Genomic DNA, 21,746 nt, shown 5'->3' with positions numbered 1-21,746 from the left:
CTTTAGATTAAAATCCCTACAGTGTGGAAACAGGCCAATTAGCTCAACATGTCCACACTGACCCTCTGAAGAGTAACCCACCCAGGCTCATTCTCCTACATTTATCCCTGAGTAATGCACCTAACCTACACATCCCTGAACATTATGGGCAATTTAGCATGGCCTGTTCACTTGACCTGCACATCCTTGGATTGTGAGAGGAAACCTGAGCACTGAGGACACCCAGGCAGACACAGGGAGAATGCGCAAACTTCACACAGACAGTCACCCGAGGCGGGAATTGAACCTGGGTCCCTGCTGCTGTGAGGCAGCAGTGCTAACCACTGAGCCACCATGCGCTCGCTTTAGGGATCTGGTGTCAGGCAAAGGAATGATATGTCCAATCTGACAGTGTTGGTTTTGAGTGATTTGTCCCTTAATGCTGGATTTTTTTGAGCATTGGAGAGGAAGCTTTTGTTGGACTGTCTTTCTTGCTATTTAACTTTCAGATGTCTGTAGTTAGTTATTCAGATCTCTGCTGTAAGTGAGATTGCAGGACTCACTACTGTCCACTTTTGAGATTTCAATTCTCAACCTACCTTGGATGGCTGCAGCGCTCAAGAATCTTGATACCATCCAGGACAATGCAGCCCAATGGCTTGGCACCACATCCAAAAGCATCCACTCCCTCCATCACGAAAACCAATGTGTGCTATCTACAAGATGCAGAAATTCACCAAGGCTCCTTAGATAGCACCTTTCATACCCATGTCTACTTCCATCGAGAAGGACACCATCATCTGAAAGTTCCCTACCAAGCTACTGACCATCCTAACTTGGAAATATATTGCTGTTCCTTCACTGTCGTCAGAGTCGAAATGCTGGAATTCCCTCCCTAAGGGTATTATGGGTCAACCTATAGCATGTGGACCCAGTGGTTTGAGAAGGCAGCTCATCATCACCTTCTCAAGGACAACAAGGACATGCAATAAAATGCCAGCCAGCCAGCGATGTCCATGTCCCATGAGCGAATTTCAAAAACAGCTGTGTTTCTACGTCAGTACAATGTTTGTGTTGGCACATTCACTCTTTTGTTTATTCATAGGCCAGTAATCTCTTAGAGTCATAGAGATGTACAACTTGGAAACAGACCTTGTGGTCCAACTCGTACATGTTGACCCGATATCCCAAAACTAATTCAGTCCCACTTGCCAGCACTTGGCTCATATCCCTCCAGACCCTTTCTATACAAATACCCATCTAGATGTCTTTTAAATGTTGCAATTGTACCCGGCTCCACCACATCCTCTGGCAGCACATTCCATACACACATCACCCTCTGCGTGAAAGCGTTGCCCCTTAGGTCTCTTTTATATCTTTCCCCTCTCGCCCTAAATCTATGCCCTCTAGTTCTGGACTCCCCCATCCCAAGGAAAAGACTTTGTCTATTTATCTTATCCATGCCTTTCCTTATTCTATAAACCTCTATAAGTTCACCCCTCAGCCTCCAATGCTCCAGGGAAAATGGCCCCAGCCTATTCAACCTCTCCCTATAGCTCAAATCCACCAACCCTGGCAACATCCTTGTAAATCTTTTCTGAACCCTTTAATGTTTCACAACATCCTTCCAATAGGAAGGAGACCAGAATTGCACACAGTATTCTAAAAGTGGCCCATCTAATATCCTGTACATGACCTTCCAACTCCTATACTGAATACTCTGACCAATAAAAGAAAGCATACCAAACACCTTCTTCACTGTCTTATCTGCGACTCTACTTTCAAGGAGCTACAAACCTGCACTCCAAGGTCTCTTTGTTCAGCAACACTCCCAAGGACCTTAATATTAAGTGTATAAGTCCTGCTAAGATTTGCTTTCCCAAAATGTAGCACTTCACATTTATCTAACTTAAACTCCATCTGCCACTCCTCAGCCCATTGGCCTATCTGATCAAGATCCCGCTATAGTCTGAGGTAAACTTCTTCACTGTCCACTACACCTCCAATTTTGCTGTCATCTGCAAACTTAATAATTATATCTCCTATGTTCACATCCAAATCATTTATCTAAATGATGAAGTGGACCCAGCACCCATCCTTGTGGCATTGATTCCTGAAGAAGGGCTCATGCCCGAAACGTCGATTCTCCTGATCCTTGGATGCTGCCTGACCTGCTGTGCTTTTTCAGCAACACATTTTCAGCCCCGCATTCCATTGGTCACAGGCCTCCAATCTGAAAACAACCCTCCACCACCACCCTCTGTTTTCTACCTTTTGAGCTAGTTCTGTATCCAAATGGCCAGTTCTCCCTGTATTCCATGAGATCTAACCCTGCTAACCAGTCTCCCATGGGAAAACTTGTTGAACACCTTATTGAAGTCCATATAGATCATGTCCACTGCTCTGCTCTCATCAATCCTCTTTGTTGCTTCAAAAAGCTCAGTCAAGTTTGTGAGACATGATTTCCCATGCACAAAGCCATGTTGGCTATCCCTAATCAGTCCTTGCCTTTCCAAATACATGGCTTAAAAATGTGTTGCTGGAAAAGCGCAGCAGGTCAGGCAGCATCCAAGGAGCAGGAGAATCGACGTTTCGGGCATGAGCCCTCACCCTCCTCATTTCTGGAGAAGGGCTTATGCCCGAAACGTCGATTCTCCTGTTCCTTTGATGCTGCCTGGCCTGCTGTGCTTATCCAGCAACACATTTTTAAGCTCTGATCTCCAGCATCTGCAGTCCTCACTTTTTCCTTTCCAAATACATGTACATTCTGTCCCTCAGGATTCCCTTCAACAACTTGTCCACCACCGATGTCAGGCTCACTGGTCTTTAGTTTCCTGGCTTGTCCTTACCACCTTTCCAAAATAGTGACATGATGTTAGCCAACCTCCAGTCTTCTGGCACCTCACCTGTGGCTATCGATGATACAAATATCTCAGCAAGAGGCTCAGCAATCACTTCTCTAGTTTCCCAAAGAGTTCTAGGGTACACCTGATCAGGTCTTGGGGATTTATCCACCATCATGCGTTTCAAGACATCCAGCACTTCCTCCTCAGTAATATGGACATTTTTCAAGATGTCACCATGTATTTCCCTACAGTTTATATCTTCCATATCCTTCTACACAGTAAACACTGATGCAAGATACCACCACCACCCCCCCACCACCCATCTCCTGCAGCTTCACACAAAGCTTTGCTGATCTTTGAGGGGACATATTCTCTCCCTAGTTATCCTTTTGTCGTTAATGTATTTGTAAAAACCCTTTGGATTCTCCTTAACCCTATTTGCCAAAGGTATCTCATGTCCCCTTTTTGCCATCCTGGTTTCCTTCTTAAGTAAAATCCTACTGCCTTTTATTTTATAGATATTTTTACAAGTTTACAAATAAAAAAAAAACCCAAGTATAAACATTGATATGCATTTAAATCTTAAATAAATAATAACCAAAATTTATCAAACAGAAAAAAAAGATACCGAGAGAAAAAAAACAAAATTAAACTAACTACTAATCTAACCTACAACTAACCAGAGTGTATAATTAAGTCTCTTACATTATTCAAAGAAGAGAAAAAAAAGACGGATAACACAGAAATTGAGTAGTGAGATGTATGCTCGGAATGTATTAACATCAAATCGTAACAAAACCTGTATTCATGCGGGATTCCTCTCCCAAAGAGCCCCGGACCAGCCAGGTTTGCCATCTCAATTAAATAAAAGCCCTTGTTAGGATGGTTGAAATATCTGTATGTAATTCAAGAAGGGCTGCCATATTTTATGGAATAATGAGGTTTTTTGGTGCACCATATTCGTGAGGAAGTCAAGGGGAATACATTCCATGATTAATCTGTGCCAATTCGAAAGTCCAAGGGGGCCCTCAGCCACCCAGTTTAACAAAATATTTTTCCTTGCACAGAAAGAGAGAATAGAAAATAATCTTTTCCTGTGCATATCCAGGGAGGGTAGTTCGAAAAGCCCAAAAGGAGAGATACACGGTCCACTCTAATTTCCGTTCCTAAGATTTCTGTCAGAGCACTTGCTACTTTAGTCCAATATCTATGGATATTATGACAGGTCCATAAGCAATGTACAAAAGTGCCCACCTCTATTTTACATTTGGGACACATTGGAGATGCTCCTGACTTACATTTTGCCAATCGGTCCGGTGCTATATGGTCCCTATGAAGTATCTTCAACTGAATGGCTTGAGTTCTTTTGCAGATGGTGATTCTTCTGGCATTTTCCCAAATGTCATTCCACATTTCTATAGAGATTTCCAGTCCCAAATCCTGATCCCATGTTTTAAGCAGATTGTCCATATCTCCCGGTACTTCATCATGTAATAAATGATAAATAGTGCCGACAGAAGATACCCCCATTGGCCATAACACTCTACGTTCTCTATCTGATTTATAAAGACTATCTAATAACGTAGTCTTCTTCTGTATGTAATCTCGAATTTGGAAGTATCGAAAGAGGTCTCCATTAGGTAATCCAAATTTCTGATGCAGCTGTTCAAAAGACATCAGGACCCCTTTTTTCAACAGATCCCCTAAACAGGAGATACCCCTGGATCTCCAGAGTTTGAAAGTGGCATCTGGTAAGCCCCAGTTGAAATCCCCATGCTCCCACTATTGCAGCATAGGGGGATGTTTTATGTGAGTTGCCCTCATTTTGCCGCATTATATTCCAAGCTTTAATTGTGTTTAGTATTATAGAGTTTTTACATTGATCCGTGATGATTTTCCTCTTGTCTGAAAACAAGAGTTTAATAATGGGCATTTTACTTGAGAAGCCTCGATGTCCAGCCAGATTGATTGCGGGTCAGATCCAATCGGCTATGTAGCTTAATAGGGAACTTAACTGATAGTTCCTAAAATCTGGGAAATCCAATCCTCCCCTTGCCTCCGCTTAATGAGGGGCCGTCTATGATTCCCGATAAAGGAACCCAACCAGCCATATAATTTACGTAGTGCCAGCCTTGGCAGCATCACCGGAAGCATTCTCATAGGGTATAGGAGACGGGGCAGGACATTCATTTTAATTAGTGCTATTCTGCTAAGCCAGGAAATTGGAAGGTCTTCCCATCGCTGGAGGTCTTGCCTTATCCTTTCCAGTAAATGCACAAAGTTAGCCTTATACAACTGACCAAATACTGGGGTAATAAAAATGCCTAAATATAAGAAACCCTCCATGAACCAACGAAAGGGAAAGTGGGATCCGTCCAATAAGTGGGATATACTAGCAAAGCCACCCATTGGCATAGCCTCTGATTTTGAGAAATTAATTTTATAGCCTGAAAATACACTAAATGTATTAATAACTTGGATTAAGCGAGGCACGGATATCAAAGGATTACTGAGAAATAGAAGAACATCATCTGCATAAAGGGTAATTTTATGTTTACCTGTACCAATCCTCGGGGCTGTTATATTAGGGTCAGCCCATATAGCTTCTGCTTGTGGCTCAATTATTAGCGTAAATAGCAGTGGCGAAAGAAGACATCCCTGACAGCAGCCTCTATCCACACTGAAGCTATCCGAGCCTAATCCATTGGTAATCACGACTACTTTGGGATCACTATACAGTGTTGAGACCCATTTGGTAAACACCTTTCCAACGCCAAATCTTTCCAATGTGTAAAACAAATATGACCATTCAACCCTGTCGAATGCCTTTCCATGTCTAATGAGACAACTGCTCCTGGTATCTTTCCCTGATGGCAGGCTTGAATCACATTCAAAACCCTTCTAACATTATTGGATGATCTACAGCCCTTAATAAACCCCATCTGATCCTCCTTTATGATATGTGGCAATACGCTTTCTAGCCTCAATGCTAACGTTTTAAAGAGGATTTTAAAATCTACATTTAGCAAGGATATTGGTCTGTATGACGTGCAATCTTCTAGGTCCTTTTTTTTTGAGGATAAGAGAGATATTCGCCTCTTTCAGCGAAGGCGGGAGACAGCCCTGACTGTATGAGTAGTTATACATGTCCATAAGTGGACCAGCCAATATTGCTGTAAATTCTTTATAGAATTCAGCTTGAAAGCCATCTGGGCCAGGTGCCTTACCGCTCTGAAGTTGCCTGATTGCGTCAAGTATTTCTTGGATTGTTAGGGGAACATTCAAGACCGATACCTGTTCCGGAGTTAGGTCCGGAAAGGTCAGGTTTTTAAAAAATGACTGCATCCTTCTAGTTCTGTCCTTGCAATCCTGCGATTTATATAAATCAGAATAAAATTGTGTTAAAGATTGCGTTAATCCTTTTATGATCATGAGTCAGAATACCCGTACTTTCCTTGATAGATGTGATAGTTTGAGGGGCCTTCTTTTTCTTTGCGAGAAATGCTAATTATCTACCAGGTTTATCGCCAAATTCCTATAACCTTTGTTTTGCAAATAATATTTCCCTCTTAGCCGTTTGGGTAAGCGTGGTGTTTAGAGCTTCCCTAAGGGCCGAAATCCTTTGTAATTTGATAATAGAAGGTCTGTCAGCATATGCTGTTTCAGCCGCTTTTAAGCGAGCTTCGAGCAGATGCTGTTGTTCTCCCTTGAATTTTTTCTGGGTCGCTGAGTATGAAATGATCAAACCTCGCGCGTAAGCTTTGATGGTCTCCCACATCATTGATGCGTTGCTCGCCATACCTGAATTAATTTCTAAAAAAGGTTTAAATTCTTGAGAGAAGTACTTTACAAATTTACTATCTTTCATCAGGAAAGGGTCCATACGCCAATGCCGGGGGTATGTCTCATTGTTCCTGGCCTTGATTTCCATATTTACAGCAGCGTGATCAGAAATTGCTATACTGCCTATTTTACAGGATGATATGGAATTTTAAAAAATCGAGGGGGCAAAAAAACATATCAATTCTGGTATGACATTTATGTGGATTGGAGTAAAAAGAAAAATCTCTGCCCTGTGGATGAAGGCATCTCCATACATCTACTAGTCCTAATTCTTTGTTCAAATCCACCAATTGTTTAGATCTGGGAGATACTCCTGCAGTACTCTTGAGAATCCTATCTATTTCCGGATCCATAATACAATTATAGGGGGAGATTTTAATTGTATGACGAGCACCGAGAACCATCAATTTTGAGAAGGCTTCCATTATAAATTAAAAATGATGTGCCGGTGGGCAATACAGATTTAAGATCCCATATTCCTCTCCATTTATAAGGGCTTTAATCAGAAGATATCGTCCAGATATACCTTTTATCTGATTTAGGATTTTGAAAGGGAAATTCTTCCGGATAAGAATAACAACTCCCCTACTTTTTGAGCTGAAGGAAGAAAAAAAGGCCTGATCAAATCCACTTGGATTTGAACACTGATCAAATTCAAGTGTTCTTTATCCAATAAGTGTGTCTCCTGTAGGAGAGCTATATCAACCCTTTCTTTCTTGAGGTTTGATAATTTTTTCTCTTTTTGACTGGTGAATTACTCCCCTTGACATTCCAGGTGCACCATTTAACCGACTGATTAACCATACTCGTCCGGGCAAGTCCGAGACCCCTTGGGAGGGGAAACCCAATCCAGAACATCCTGAGCATAGAGCACATAAAATTCACAAAAATAACGGCTCTTTAATACACTCACATCAATATAATAAAAAACTATTTCTAAATAAAAAAAATATAATAAGTATTTAAATGGAGATTTTCCCCCTTGTTCCCAGGGGGTATCACTTCCTTTCCAAAAGTCCATCATATCCTCTCCCAACCAGTGCCCCACCCTTGACCCAGGCGCCCCTCGGTAGGATGAAGAAAATTCAAATATACTACAGAGCTAGAGTTAACAGTGAGCACCCTCCCCCCCCCCCCCCCACTCAAACCAACACCTGGATATATTTGGTAATGTTAATACCATGTATAAACATATATAACTATAAAATTACGGCCTCAACAAGTAATGATTAAATATAGTAATTCAACATAACAGGGGAAAACAACCCCGCTCCTAAAGACAGAAATAAAATAGGATAAGGTACCCACCTTCCCCCACCAACGTTAACTAGAACCCCTGGCCTTTATATATATAAAAAAGGGGAGAAAATTGCTAAGTAGAGAACAAATAAATAAACCCCTCTCCCCCCCCCCCCGAAGATAATATTAAACAGTAAGGTAAAGAAAGGGATTAATATTAAAAAAAGGGGTGTAAACCAGAGTGGGGGCAGAGCAAAACAACATCAATTAACTCTTACAATTTATCTAGGAGAGTCCAAAAATTCCTTGGTCTTTTCCGGTGATCCAAAGTTATACACAGACCCTTCATGGTTAAAGCGTAGCATTGCTGGGTAGCACAAGGAGTACTGAATATTTAAGTCCCTTAAACGCTTCTTCGCTTCGTCAAATGCCTTCCTCTTTTGGATCAGAGCTGGGGAAAAGTCCTGGAATAACATAATCTTGGATCCTTTATAAATCATGGCTTGGGGATCTTTCCCAAGATTTCTGGAAGCTTCTAAGAGCATCTGCCTCTCCTTATAGCTCTGCAGCCGGAACAGGACAGGGTGGGGGAGCTGGTTCAAGCCAGGCTCGCATATTGCAACCTGGTAGGCCCATTCCACCCTTACCTGGCCTGATCCAGCCTCCAGATTTAAAAGCTGTGGAAGCCACAGTTCGAGAAACGCTGTAAGCTGGCCTTCCTCTTCCCGTTTGGGAAGGCCCAGCGAATGAATATTTTTTCGACGACCTCGATTCTCGAGGTTGTCAGTGTGATTCTCTAAGGTCCGGACTCGCTGTTCGAGAGTCCGGACCCGATCCACAGCCAATTCTGCTATAGTCTCGGAGATCGCGGCCTTTAGCTCCGCCCCTCCGACTCGGCGCTCGATTTCCTTGATGTCTCGCTCGTGCTTTTGTAGTGCGGCCAAGAGTGAGTCCCATCGGCTCTGAGACTCTTCGATGAAGGCGTTGATCTTCGCATCGAGTTTAGAGATTATTTCCACGAGGCTCGCCACCATAGGTAAGTCCCCCGGGGTGGCTGCGGGTGCCTCTGCTGCAGCTGGGGAGGGTGGGGGAGGGGTTCCTGCCTGCTGAGAACTGCGGGCTCATTTCCCTTTTGTCATTTTTACAGGAGATTAAATTGTTTAAATTCAGTACTGAGCAACTAATTACATTAAGTAAAAACTATTCTAAATGACTTGGTGAGTGTGGTGGAGGCGGGTGGCCCACTTTTGCCCAAGTCTTGGGAGGAGCACTATAGACTCAGACTTGCTGGATCGCCACCATCTTGGATCCCCCTCCTACTGCCTTTATACTCTTCTAAGGATTCACTCGATCTCTGCTGAATATACCTGACATGTGCTTCCTTTTTCTTAACCAAACCCTCAATTTCTCTCGTCATCCAGCATTCCCCACACCTACCAGCCTTTCCTTCACTCTCACAGGAATATAATGTCTCTAGACACTTGTTATCTCATTTCTGAAGGTTTCCCATTTTCTCGCCTTTACCTGCAAACATCTGCCCCCAGTCAGCTTTTGAAAGTTCTTGCCTAATACTATCAAAATTAACCTTCTTCCAATTCAGACCTTCAGCTTTTAGATCTGGTCTATCCTTTTCTATCACTATTTTAAAACGAATACAATAATGGTTGCTGGTCTCAAAGTGCTCCCCCACTGACACCTCAGTCACATGCCCTGCCTTATTTCACAAGAGTAGGTCAAGTTTTGCACCTTCTCTGGTAGGTATGTCCACATACTGAATCAGAAAATGTTCTTGTACAGACTGAACAAGTTCCTCATCATGTAAACCCTTTTCTTGATTACTCGATATTGTTTAGTGTATCAAAAGCACATTTACTTTGCCTCGAAAATTAAATGGGCTAGATTTTAAATTCTTCATCAGTGCTTTTGTTGTGAAAGCCCAAAATAAATTTTAAGTTGCTTACAAAAGCAAGACCAGTATCCTACTTCTGTTATTGAGTATTTTGGATCATGAGTTAGTTTGTCACACTTTCATTTTTGAGTCAGAAAATAACAAAATAACAAAACAAAATATGTCCTCGGCTGAGTGGGAGGGGGGAGTTGAAACATTGGGCCACGGTGCAGTGGGGTTGATTGGTGTAGGTGTACCAGAGATGTTCGCTAAAGCACTCTGCGAGTAGGCGTCCAGGCTCTCCAATGTAGAGGAGACCACATCGGGAGCAACGGATACAATAAATGACATTGGTGGATGTGCAGGTGATGGATGTGGAAGGCTCCTTTGGGGCCTTGGATGGAGGTGAAGGAGGAGGTGTGGGTGCAAGTTTTGCAATTCTTGCGGTGGCAGGGGTGGGTGCCAGGACAGGAGGGTGGGTTGTAGGGGGGCGTGGACCTGACCAGGGAGGGAATGGTCTTTGCAGAAAGCTGATAGGGGTGGGGAGGGAAATATATCTCTGGTGGTGAGGTCTGTTTGGAGGTGGCGGAAATGTCTGCGGATGATACGGTTTATGCGAATGTTGGTAGGGTGGAAAATGAGGACCAGGGGATTCTGTTCTTGTTACAGTTGGAGGGGGTGGGGTTTGAGAACGGAGATGTGGGATGTGGATGAGATAAGTCGGAGGGCATCTTCAACCATGTGGGAAGGGAAATTGCAGTCTCTAAAGAAGGAGGCCATCTGGTGTGTGTTGAACTGGTCCTCCTGGGAGCAGATACAGCGGAGGCAGAGGAATTGAGAATAAGGGATGGCATTTTTGCTGGAGGTAAGGTGGGAAGAGGTGTAATCCAGGTAGCTGTGGGAGTCGGATTTGTAAAAAATGTCAGTGTCAAGTCGGTCGTCGTTAATGGAGATGGAGGGAGGTGTCAGAGATAATCCAGATGAATGGACCACCGAACGGACCCCACCACCAGAGATATATTTCCCTCCCCACCCCTATCAGCTTTCTACAAAGACCGTTCCCTCCATGACTACCTGGTCAGGTCCACACCCCCCACAACCCACCCTCCCATCCTGGCACCCTACCCTACCACAGCAGGAATTGCAAAACTTGCACCCACACCACCTCCTCCACCTCCATCCAAGGCCCCAAAGAAGCCTTCCACATCCATCAGAGTTTCACCTGCACATCCACCAATGTCATTTATTGTATCCGTTGCTCCCGATGTGTCTCGCAGAGTGCTTTAGGGAATATCTCCGGGACACCCACACCAGTCAACCCCACTGCACTGTGGCCCAATGTTTCAACTCCCCCCTCCCACTCAGCCAAGGACATACAGGTCCTGGGCCTACTCCACTGCCGCTCCCTCACCACCCAACGCCCACCCTGGAGGCTCCCTGCCTCCATTCCTGATGAAGGGCTTTTGCCCAAAACGTCGATTTTCCTGCTCCTTGGATGCTGCCTGACCTGCTTTTCCAGCACCACTCTAATCTAAACACTGGTTTCCATCATCTCCAGTCTTCACTTCTGCCTAACTTATCTACTTTACTCTAATTGGTTTGTCAAATACTCTGTCCCTCATGATTGAGACTGTTACAAAATTTTTCCATTATTAGCACCTTGCTTATCTTATTTTTGGATTTTTAAAATTACCGATGCAAAATTTAGGTTTAAATGACCTGTTGCATGTTATTAATTCCCCCCATTGAATTCTCCAAGAGTCTTGCACTTTTTTTTTAGTTTCTCTTTTTAGAAATCAGTAGGAGGACTTGCTTTTTGTTTTTATATTTCTTGCTAATTTACTTTCACCATCAATTCTCTCCCTCTGTATTACATTTTCGATTACCTGCTGCTGGTTCCAAAAGAATACCCAATATTTTGGCCTGTCACTAGATTTTGCCATTTTGTATGCATTTTTGTTTTGTATGCTAACTGACTGCCCTTGCTAATGCTGTGTGGTTCATCTTTCTTAAGTAGTCCTTATTTTTGACTGGAATAATTTTTTACTGAGCATAATATCTGCTTAAATATCTGCTACTGCTCCTCCATTGACATCCCACTTTTTCTGATCTCCCAGCTCACTTGAGACAACTCTTTCTTGATACCTCAGTAACTGCCCTTATTTAAGTTGTGGACATTGATTTGAGACCTGAGTTGCTCTGCCTCAAACTGAATTTGGAATTCTACCGTGCTGTCATCACTGCCCTCTAGACAATCCATAACAATGATATTTCTTATTAATCCTACCTCATTACACATTAGTGGATTTAAAATTGCCTGTTCTAGGGTAGGTTGTGCAACATACTTCTGTAAGGAGCAATCTCTGATGCACTCAAGAAATTCATTGTCTACGTTGCCTTTACCTATCTGATTCGTCTGGTCAATATGAGATTAAAAATAATCCATGACAATCGTAGTGCTGTTCTTACACGCCTCCATTACTTGTGGATTAATACTTTCTCCTACAGTGCAACACCTTTTTGAAAGCTATAAATGACTCCCACTCATGACTTCTTTCCCTTGCCATTCCTTATTTACACCCAATCTGATTCTATATCATGATCTGTTGCAACTATACACACCACCTCCATTCTGATTCCTTTATTAATAAAGCTATAACACCTCCTTGTGCCATCAACTTGTCTATCTTGTTTCAAATGCTGCATGCATTCAGTTAAAGAACCTTAAGGTCTGACTTTTTAACCATTATTAATCTGTCGGTTCTAATTTCTTCTGCAACCTTCAGGGTACATTTTCTGACTCTTCCTGTCACATGTTGATGATTGTTCATCTCTTCACTACACATCCATGCTGTCGTTTCTTTTTGATTTTTTTTAACTTCCTTTGAATTGAATATGGCTCCCCCCCCCCCCCCCCACCTCCACTAATTACCTCAAAACTGTCCCTATAATCCTTGTTGTATGATCATCCAGGACAGTGGTCTCAGTATAGTTCTAATTAAGCCCATCTCAATAGAACAGCTCTTTCTTTTCTCAACACTGATGTTAGTGCCCCATGATTTGGACCTTATTTGTCCCACACCACTCTTTGAGCCACGCTTTTACCTCTCCAATGTTATTCACCCTTAGCCAATTTTCAGAAGACTGTAATTTCAAATTTTACACCAGGATACAGAAATTAAGGCAGGCACTCCAGTGCAGTACAAGGAGTGAGGCACGAAACTGAGGCCCTACTTGCCTCCAGATGGATATAAACTATCCTGTGGCACACTTTTGAAGAACAGAGGAGTTATCCATACATCCTGGCCAATGTTTATCCATCAATTAATATCACAAAAAACAGATTATCTTATAATTTTTATGCTTGCAATGTAGAAATATTCACCTGCGTTTCCTGCAGTACAATGTAAACTATACTTGAAAAGTACTCAATTGGCTGTACAATGTTTTGGGATAATGCTTCCTTTACAAGGACATTTGGACAATGCACAGTGTTGCTAAATGTTGAAAAAATGTAAAAAAATTGGAATGAAAGGTATTAAATTTAGGAGCACCTCTCCTTCCATAGAATTCCAAGCTTCTCCTTTGTGAACATGTTCCCTCTACTCATCACCTTTCTGTTAATGTGAGGGGCCAGGATTATGAAATTGGAAATAAATCACACAGGTTATAATCCAAAAGCTTTGGTCCAAATATTCCATGATACCTTCCTGTAATTTCTACAGAAGTTGTTGTAACCTCAATAGAAAAGAACATGACTGGCAGAAAGTTGAGTTTGCACAATGCAGCGGGAGTTCACCAGTCTCCCAATGAGTTAACGACAAGAGATGGGGTAGATCATTCAAGGAGATTCATGGCTACTTTTTTGCACTGAGATAAATTTAGTGCCAAATTCAAAGAAGTTGTTGCATTGAATCTAACTAGATTCAGTACAGTACCTCAGAAACTAAGATGAGCAATAATATCATAATGCGAATTATGGGACAAGTTATTTTGTAACTCTTACTTATTTTAAGCGTGTCGACCTCCATAAATAAATGGCTGAAGGGATCACACACAGCAATCTGTTGCCTTTCAAACTCTGGTACAATATTGCAAATGTGTAGAAATACACAACTGTAACATTATTACATGGAGATTGCCTACTGGTTAGTTCCTGGTTGCTGTGTAAGATATCCCTTTAGTTTAATTCCTATCGGTCTCAATGTTTGAGTTGCTATTTGTAAGGCTATTAAATTAACTAAGTTAGATCTATTAGCCTCGTGGCTTGCATGTTATTTTAGAATAATAGTGATATATATTCCGTGTTTTAATAATAATAAAAAATGTACATCAAATATCAGGAGCAGAAGCTTTGCCCCAGACTGGGGTCGTGTCCAGAGACAGGTGGGAAGAAAACATAATACAGCCAATAATGATGTCAGTTTGCTGTTACTATTCTAGTGATTGTGGAGAGGAAAGATGGTACTCATCAATCTACCTGATATATATATATATATATATATATATATATATAAAATATATACAGAGGAACCTTGATTATCTGAATGACCTGGGTGGGGAGTATTTTGTTCAGATACTCAAATGTTCAGATGTTCGAATGTTTGGATATCACAGTTTAGCCAAGAATTGGGACCTTGCGATCTTGTTCGGATAATCCAAATTCAGATACTCGAGATTTTTCTGTATTGGCTTTGTTAACAAGATCTTGTGAAAAGGCATGTTGTCAGTGCATTAAGATCCAGTTTGAAGTACTCTTTTTCAGTGGAAAACCAGAGGGAGATTGGGGAATCTCCATTCAAAGCCTTGATAGATTTTTATGGCAAGCCTCATTACATCCCACTAGCTCACTACTCATCCACAAAGGTAGTGAGAGGCAGCAGGCTAAATTCAGGCAAATCAAAATTGAATGATTTTAAAGCCTCTTGTAGTGCATTGGCAGTGTGGGCCAGGAGACCTGGGTTCACGACCCACCTGCTCTAAAGGTGTATAATAAAATCTATGAACAGGTTGATTGGAAAATGTAAAGAAAGACAAATAATAGTTAAGAACTGCAAAAAGTGAATATGAAAAGAATGTTGAGGGTTTGCCACGAGCACTGAGCTAAGTCCTTTGTGTTGAGTTGGAGAGGGTGGAATATGGTGACTATTCTCAAGCAGGGACTTGGGAGGATACTAAGCAGCAGTCTTTCCTTGTGGACCTCACAGAAGCACTACATAAATAGGCATGAAACAAACATAGTAGAGGCAAAGTTGGTGAGCAATGCCCCATACCTGGGGAATGTGCACTACCAAATTGGTATGTATTAACTTCCAAAAATACTGGAATGTTAACTTAGCATCTATCAATAATAGGAGGAAAATTTATTATCCATACAGAAAATGCACACTACTTTGAGTTGGAAATTTTAAAAAGCATAAATTTTTAATGTGGATAAGCTTATTGAAATTATTGACATCAATACAAAATTCTTTTCTAGCTAAGTTTCAATCCCATGATTTTTGTTTGACCAAGAGAACTTCAACTGATGTTGCAGAAAATTAACATTTGGATCAGTTAAAACTTCCTAAAATCTAGCACTTTTGTCTTTACAGAAGATTCATCTGTGGAGTGTTTCAATGGAAATGAGAACTTGATGCTTAATTCTGGTGCTGCAGAGGCAGGTCACTGCGGGGAGATGTATGCAAGTATGGGAGACATTAATGGTAACGGCACAGCCAATTCAGACCACATTGCTGGCCAGGATGAGCAACCAATAAACCTCAGTGACAGTCCTCTTTCAGTCCAGATAACACCAGACTATGGCACAGAAAACAGCAGTAATGGAAGAAGAAATCGTATGAAATACACAGTTACTGACATTAAACTGGAACGAGATTCAAGAGATTTGGGAAGTAAGGTAAGAAATGATTAGATATTGCAACAAAGTTTAGTTTTAGAAGTTGTGATATGTTAGCGATTCTACCACATCTACAAGAAAAATCAGTCATCCAGCAGATATTCAAAAACAAGTATAACCTTAAAATTTTTCTGAGGAGAAAGGATACAGCAACGGAATTGAATTTTTTTAACATATCTGTTTTACTTTGAAGATTTGAAAAAACCTAGTTGTTTAATTTCTTTTAGGTGATGGTATTTTCATGATAACCGTTTGCATTCAGTCTGAAGAATTCAGATAGAAAATTATGGTTTGTTTCCAGATTTTTAAGACTACTTAGAGTCATAGTCATAGGGCTGTACAGCGTGGAAACAGACTCCTCAGTTCAACTTGTCCATTCCATCCAGAGATCCTAAATTAATCTAGTCCAATTTGCTAGCATTTGGCCCATATCCCTCTAAACCCATCCTAATCATATATCCATCCAGATGCCTTTTAAATGTGGTAATTGTACTAGCCTCCACAATTTCCTCTGGCAGCTCATTGCATACACACACCACCCTCTGTGTGAACATGTTGTCCCCCCTCTCACTATAAACCTATGCCCTCTAGTTTTTGACTCCCCCCATCCTGAGGAAAAGACTTTAGCTATTCACCCTATTTATGCCCACATGATCTTATAAACCTTTGTCATGTCACCCCTCAGCCTCTGACTCTCCAGGTGAAATAGCTCCAGCCTCTCCCTTTAGCTCAAACCCCCCAACCCTGACAACATCCTTGTAATTTTTTCTAAACCCTTTCAAGTTTCACAACATCCCTCCAATAGCAAGGAGACCAGAATTGAATGCAATATTCCTGCTGTCTACACCTGACATATGATTCCTTCTTTTTCTTGACCAAAACCACAATTTCTGTAGTCATCCAGCATTCTGTATACATACCAGCCTTGCCCTTCACCCTCACAGAAACATACTGTCTCTGGACTCATTATCTAATTTTTGAAGACTTCCTATTTTCCAGCCTGAGAGTATTGTTTTGCTATTTGCATGATGGTGTATTTCGTAAATGCTTCCACGACTATATCTCTATTTATTTGCACCAATAGTGGAATGTTTAGACTTGAATTGTTAGTTTCACTCAATTTTCAGCCAAAAGAACTTTTCAGGATCACTCGATACTCTATCCTTAAATTTACTGTCAATTGTGTCAGCATGTCAGCTTTCCGTATGAACATCAGAAAAGAAATGATCAGTGGAAATGCAAAGTACATTTCTTTTTTTGCATCAGAGGCAAAATTAAAAAAAAACTCCTGGCAGTTCAGTGAGTTTATAGAGTTAAATAGTTAAGTTGGACAGAGCAGGAAGGTCCCAGATATATTCGCTGTTTTGCGACTTTACTACTTTACTATTGTATTACCAGAGCATCTTTGGAGCTGGGAGTGTGGAGGTTGAGGTGGAATTGGTCAGAATTTGCTCCCTGTTACTAACCTGGTGTTTCTGCTGGAAGATGGGCTCTCGACTCTGGTTAGACATTGTCCTGGAAATTTCATTACATGCCCCCAAGCTCCTGTCATTGGTCGTTAAATGTGTCTATTCTTGTGATACACTACTTTCTTTCCCCCATCAATTTGGGAGACAATAAACTACATTTGATAATTCTTGATTGTCAGCTCAAGAAAATTTGTAATTTCCAATATTTTCATAAAAGAAATGTGTTCAAATAGTTTTTTAAAAATCTATTTGTTTAATTGACGATCCCTGAAGTGTTGACCATGAGATTTTTTTTTCATTTCTGGAAATTCAAGGGCTGCCCTGAAAAGTCTGGTAAAATATGAGTGAGAACTCAATGGGATTGAATATACCAGCCTTTCTGGTCATTTCACAATGAACAAGAAGTGAAAGCTTTCAGGCAAGGTTGAGGGAAAACAAATAACTAAGCAAAAACTAAATAGTTGCTTCAGGTAATCATTTACCATACCTAAAACTTCATTTTGAAGGAGGAATTGAAATATACCCATGACAAAGTGCAAGCTTAAGAAAATGAGACTTTGTTCTTCTGAAGCCAAAGCTTCCAGTTTAAATGAAGTACAGTGAGTTCAAGAGATGCTAGATTTTATACTTACAAACTACAAAATTATTAATTTCTGTAGGATTAATGACATTTGCTAGATTTTTGCGGAGTTGTGGGAACTCTGCAGGTCTTTGAAAATGGCAGGTGAGACCCGATTGCAAGATTTTTGCCCCATTCTGGTTGCCCTCAACTTTGACTTGACTATCTGCACTTAGATAACTCCATTTGTAGTTGTAGGTATCTCTTAGCTCTCTGCCATTGACCCCTTGCCAATTCATGACACTTCCATGATCATTTGCACAATATATAGTCTGCATATATCCAACGAACCCGACAGTAGCTATGGCTGAGAAAAACCACTCCAAGTTTTTTTAAAAATAGTTGTTACTACAAGCCTGTAAAACTGTCAATGAACGGGACCTTTAAAGTATGAATAGTGGAAATTATAAGTACTTAAATACCTCTATCTTTTGTAAATAGCATTTAGTCATTGACAAAACAGATCTAGGAGAAAAAAAATGCAAAGCTTTTATTCAAGCACTTCCTTTTTCTGATGAACACTGTTTCAACATAGGAAACCCTTATTTGAGAATGTGGGCTTTGAGCCCTTCAAAAGTAAAAATCCAATCATTGCAACTGCAAGGTACAATCTTTGTTCTATCTAAATTGGAAGGTGAAGAAAAGAAGATAAATGTTCAGATCTTCATGAAATAAGCAACTCAATTTTACATAAAGATTATAATAAATACAGAATGAATTCTTAAGGAGAATAGATAGAAGATATTTAGCTTTGTATGAAATTTGGATTTTGTAAATGTGATGATATGTAGGGAGATACAGAAAAATTATTTTTCGGAACAGCAAATTGATGGTGCTAGGACTTTCTGAAGGCTTTTGTGTCCCTTTGCTTTAAAAGAAATCTGAATATTGATATGAGGCAATATGTGAGGAAATAGGAATAAATATTGTTTGGTAAAGGTCACTTTTGGCATGTGAATGGTTGTGAGCAACTTCCTTGAAATTAAATAAATAAAGTGCAAAATTTTACAGTCCCCCACTATCAGGTTGACAGGTGGATGGTTGTAAAATTCACAAAGCGTCTTTCTTACCTTGAAACAGTCTTCAATTTTGTGAGATGGATGGGGTAAGCGGGCCTATTACTCCAAAGAAGAGGTGATGGTTGTCTTCAAGATCATGGTCAAGTGGAACTCTCAGTGACTGCTGGATATTTGTTTGAACTCTGTGTCTGCTAGATATCTGCTTGAACACTCAGTGACTGTGGGATATATGCTTGAACTCCGTGACTGCTGGATATATGTTTGAACATACAGTGACTACTGGATAAATGTTTGAACATGAAATCCATAGCTTCAGTACAGACCATCAATGCCAAAGTGAAAAGGAGAGGCAGTACTTTAACCTCACTGCATGTAGTTTGACATCTCAAGCAGAAAGGGAAGTACAGGCACGCACTCACAGGCAAAAGGAGTAAGACCATAAGACATAGGAGCAGATTTTAGGCCATTCAGCCCATCGAGTCAGCTCCGCTATTAAATAATTTCTGATAAGATTCTCAACCCCATTAGGACATAGAACATAGAACATTACAGTACAGGCCCTTCGGCCCTTGGTGTTGCGCTGGCCTGACATACTAATCTGAAGCCCATCCCACCTACACTATTCCATGTACGTCCATTTGCCTGTCCAATGACGACCTAAAGGCACTTAAACTTGGTGAATCTACTACCGATGCAGGCAAAGCATTCCATACCCTTACTACTCTCAGTAAAGAAACTACCTCTGACATCTGTCTTATACCTATCTCCCCTCACTTTAAAGTTGTGTCCCCTCGTATTTGCCATCCCCATACTTGGAAAAAGGCTCTCCCTGTCCACCCTATCTAACCCTCTGATTATCTTATATGTCTGTATTAAGTCACCTCTCAACCTTCTCTCTAACGAGAACAGCCTCAAGGCCCTCAGCCTTTCCTCGTAAGACATACCTTCCATACCAGGCAACATCCTAGTAAATCTCCTCTGCACTCTTTTCAAAGCTTCCACATCCTTCTTATAATGCGGTGACCAGAACTGTACACAATACTCCCAAGTGTGGCCATACCAGAGCTTTGTACAGCTGCAGCATAACCTCCTGGTTCCGGAACTCAATCCCTCTATTAATAAAGACCAAAATACTGTATTCCTTCTTAACAACCCTGTCAATCTGGGTGGCAACTTTCTGGGATCTGTGTACATGGACACCGAGATCTCTCTGCTCATCTGCACTCCCAAGAATCCTACCATCAGCCCAGTACTTTGCATTCTGATTTCTCTGGCCAAAGTGTATCATCTTACACTTGTCCACATTAAACTCCATTTGCCACCTCTCCGCCCAGCTCTGCATCCTATCTATGTCTCTCTGCAACCTACTACATCCTTCGTCACTATCCACAACTCCACCGACTTGAGTGTCGTCCGCAAATTTACTAACCCACCCTTCTAAGCCCTCATCCAGGTCATTTATAAAAATGACGAACAGCAGTGGACCCAACACCGACCCTTGCGGTACGCCGCTAGTAACTGGACAGCAAGATGAACATGTTCCACCAACTACAACCCTCTGTTTTCTTTCATTCAGCAAGCCAATTACTGATTCAAACTGCTATATCTCCCACAATCCCATTCCTCCGCATTTTGTATAATAGCCTACTGTGGGGAACCTTCTCGAATGCCTTGCTGAAATCCATATATGCCACATCAACCGGTTTACTCTCATCTACCTGTTTGGTCACTTTGTCAAAAAACTCAATGAGATTCGTTAGGCACGACCTACCCTTCAAAAAACCGTGCTGACTATCCCTGATCAGATTATTCTTTTCTAGATGGTTATAAATCCTATCTCCCGCTTTCTCCCCATAACCCTTGGTCCCTTTAATACTCAAGAACCTATCTATCTCAGTTTTAAATATACTCAATGACTTAGCATCCACAGCCTTCTGTGGTAATGAATTCCATAGTTTCACCAGTCTCTGGCTGAAGAGGTTTCTCCTTATGTCCGTTCTGAAAGGTCTTCCCTTCACTCTAAGGTTGTTTCCTTGAGTCTTAATCCCTCCTAACAATGGAAACGTCTTACTGGCGTCTACTCTGTCTAGGCCATTCAGTAAGTACTGTACTCTGTATGTTTCAATTAAATTTCCCTCTCATCCTTCTGAACTCCATTGATTATAGACCCAGAGTCCTCAAACATTCCTCATATGTTAGGCTTTCCATTCATGAGACCATTCTTGTGAACTGTCTCTGAACACACTCCAGGGCCAGTACATCCTTCCTGAGATATGGGGCCCAAAACTGCGCACAATACTTCAAATGTGGTCTGACCAGAGCCTTATAGAGCCTCAGAAGTACATCCCTGCTCGTCTATTCAATCCTCTCAAAATAAATGCCATCATTGCATTTGCCTTCCTAACTACTGACTCAACCTGCAAGTTTACCTTGAGAGACTTCTGAACTAGAAGTTCCAAGCCTCTTTGCACTTCAGACTTTTGAATTTTCTCCCCATTTGGAAAATAGTCCAAGCCTCTATTCTTCCTACCAAAGTGCATGACCTCACACTTTCCCACATTGTACTCCATCTGCCACTTTTTTGCCTACTCCCCTATCCTGGCCAACTCCTTCTGCAGGTTTCCTGTCTCCTTAATGATATCTGTCCCTCTACCTATCTTTGTATCATCTGTAAACTTAGCCATAAAGCCCTCAGTTCCTTCAGCTAGATTGTTAATGTATAAAGTGAAAAGTTGTGGTCCCAACACCTTGCAGAACACCACTTGTCACTGGCTGCCATCCTGAGAAGGACCCTTTTATGTCTGCTCTCTGCCAGACAGCTTCTATCCATGTTAGCATCTTACCTCTAACACCATGGGTCCTTATCTTACTCAGTAGCTTCCTATGTGGCACCTTGTCAAAGGCCTTCTTGAAGTCCAGGTAGATAACATCCATTGATTCTCCTT

At 41.3% G+C, this 21,746-nt stretch overlaps 1 protein-coding gene across 3 annotated transcripts in view; it reads left to right on the top strand.

Moving 5' to 3' along the window:
- Nucleotides 1–21,746, top strand: part of LOC122549071 (nucleolar protein 4-like) — a 348,158-nt gene that overhangs the window by 182,251 nt on the left and 144,161 nt on the right. For all 3 annotated transcript variants that reach the window (XM_043688281.1, XM_043688282.1, XM_043688280.1), the window contains exon 6: nt 15,390–15,694. In XM_043688281.1, the coding sequence (XP_043544216.1) occupies nt 15,390–15,694 (305 nt within the window). The remainder of the gene's footprint in view (nt 1–15,389; nt 15,695–21,746) is intronic.

The sequence above is a fragment of the Chiloscyllium plagiosum genome, chromosome 4, assembly GCF_004010195.1.
Source record: "Chiloscyllium plagiosum isolate BGI_BamShark_2017 chromosome 4, ASM401019v2, whole genome shotgun sequence".
Classification (NCBI taxonomy): Eukaryota; Metazoa; Chordata; class Chondrichthyes; order Orectolobiformes; family Hemiscylliidae; genus Chiloscyllium; species Chiloscyllium plagiosum.
This window is presented reverse-complemented; position numbering and strand designations above follow the sequence as displayed.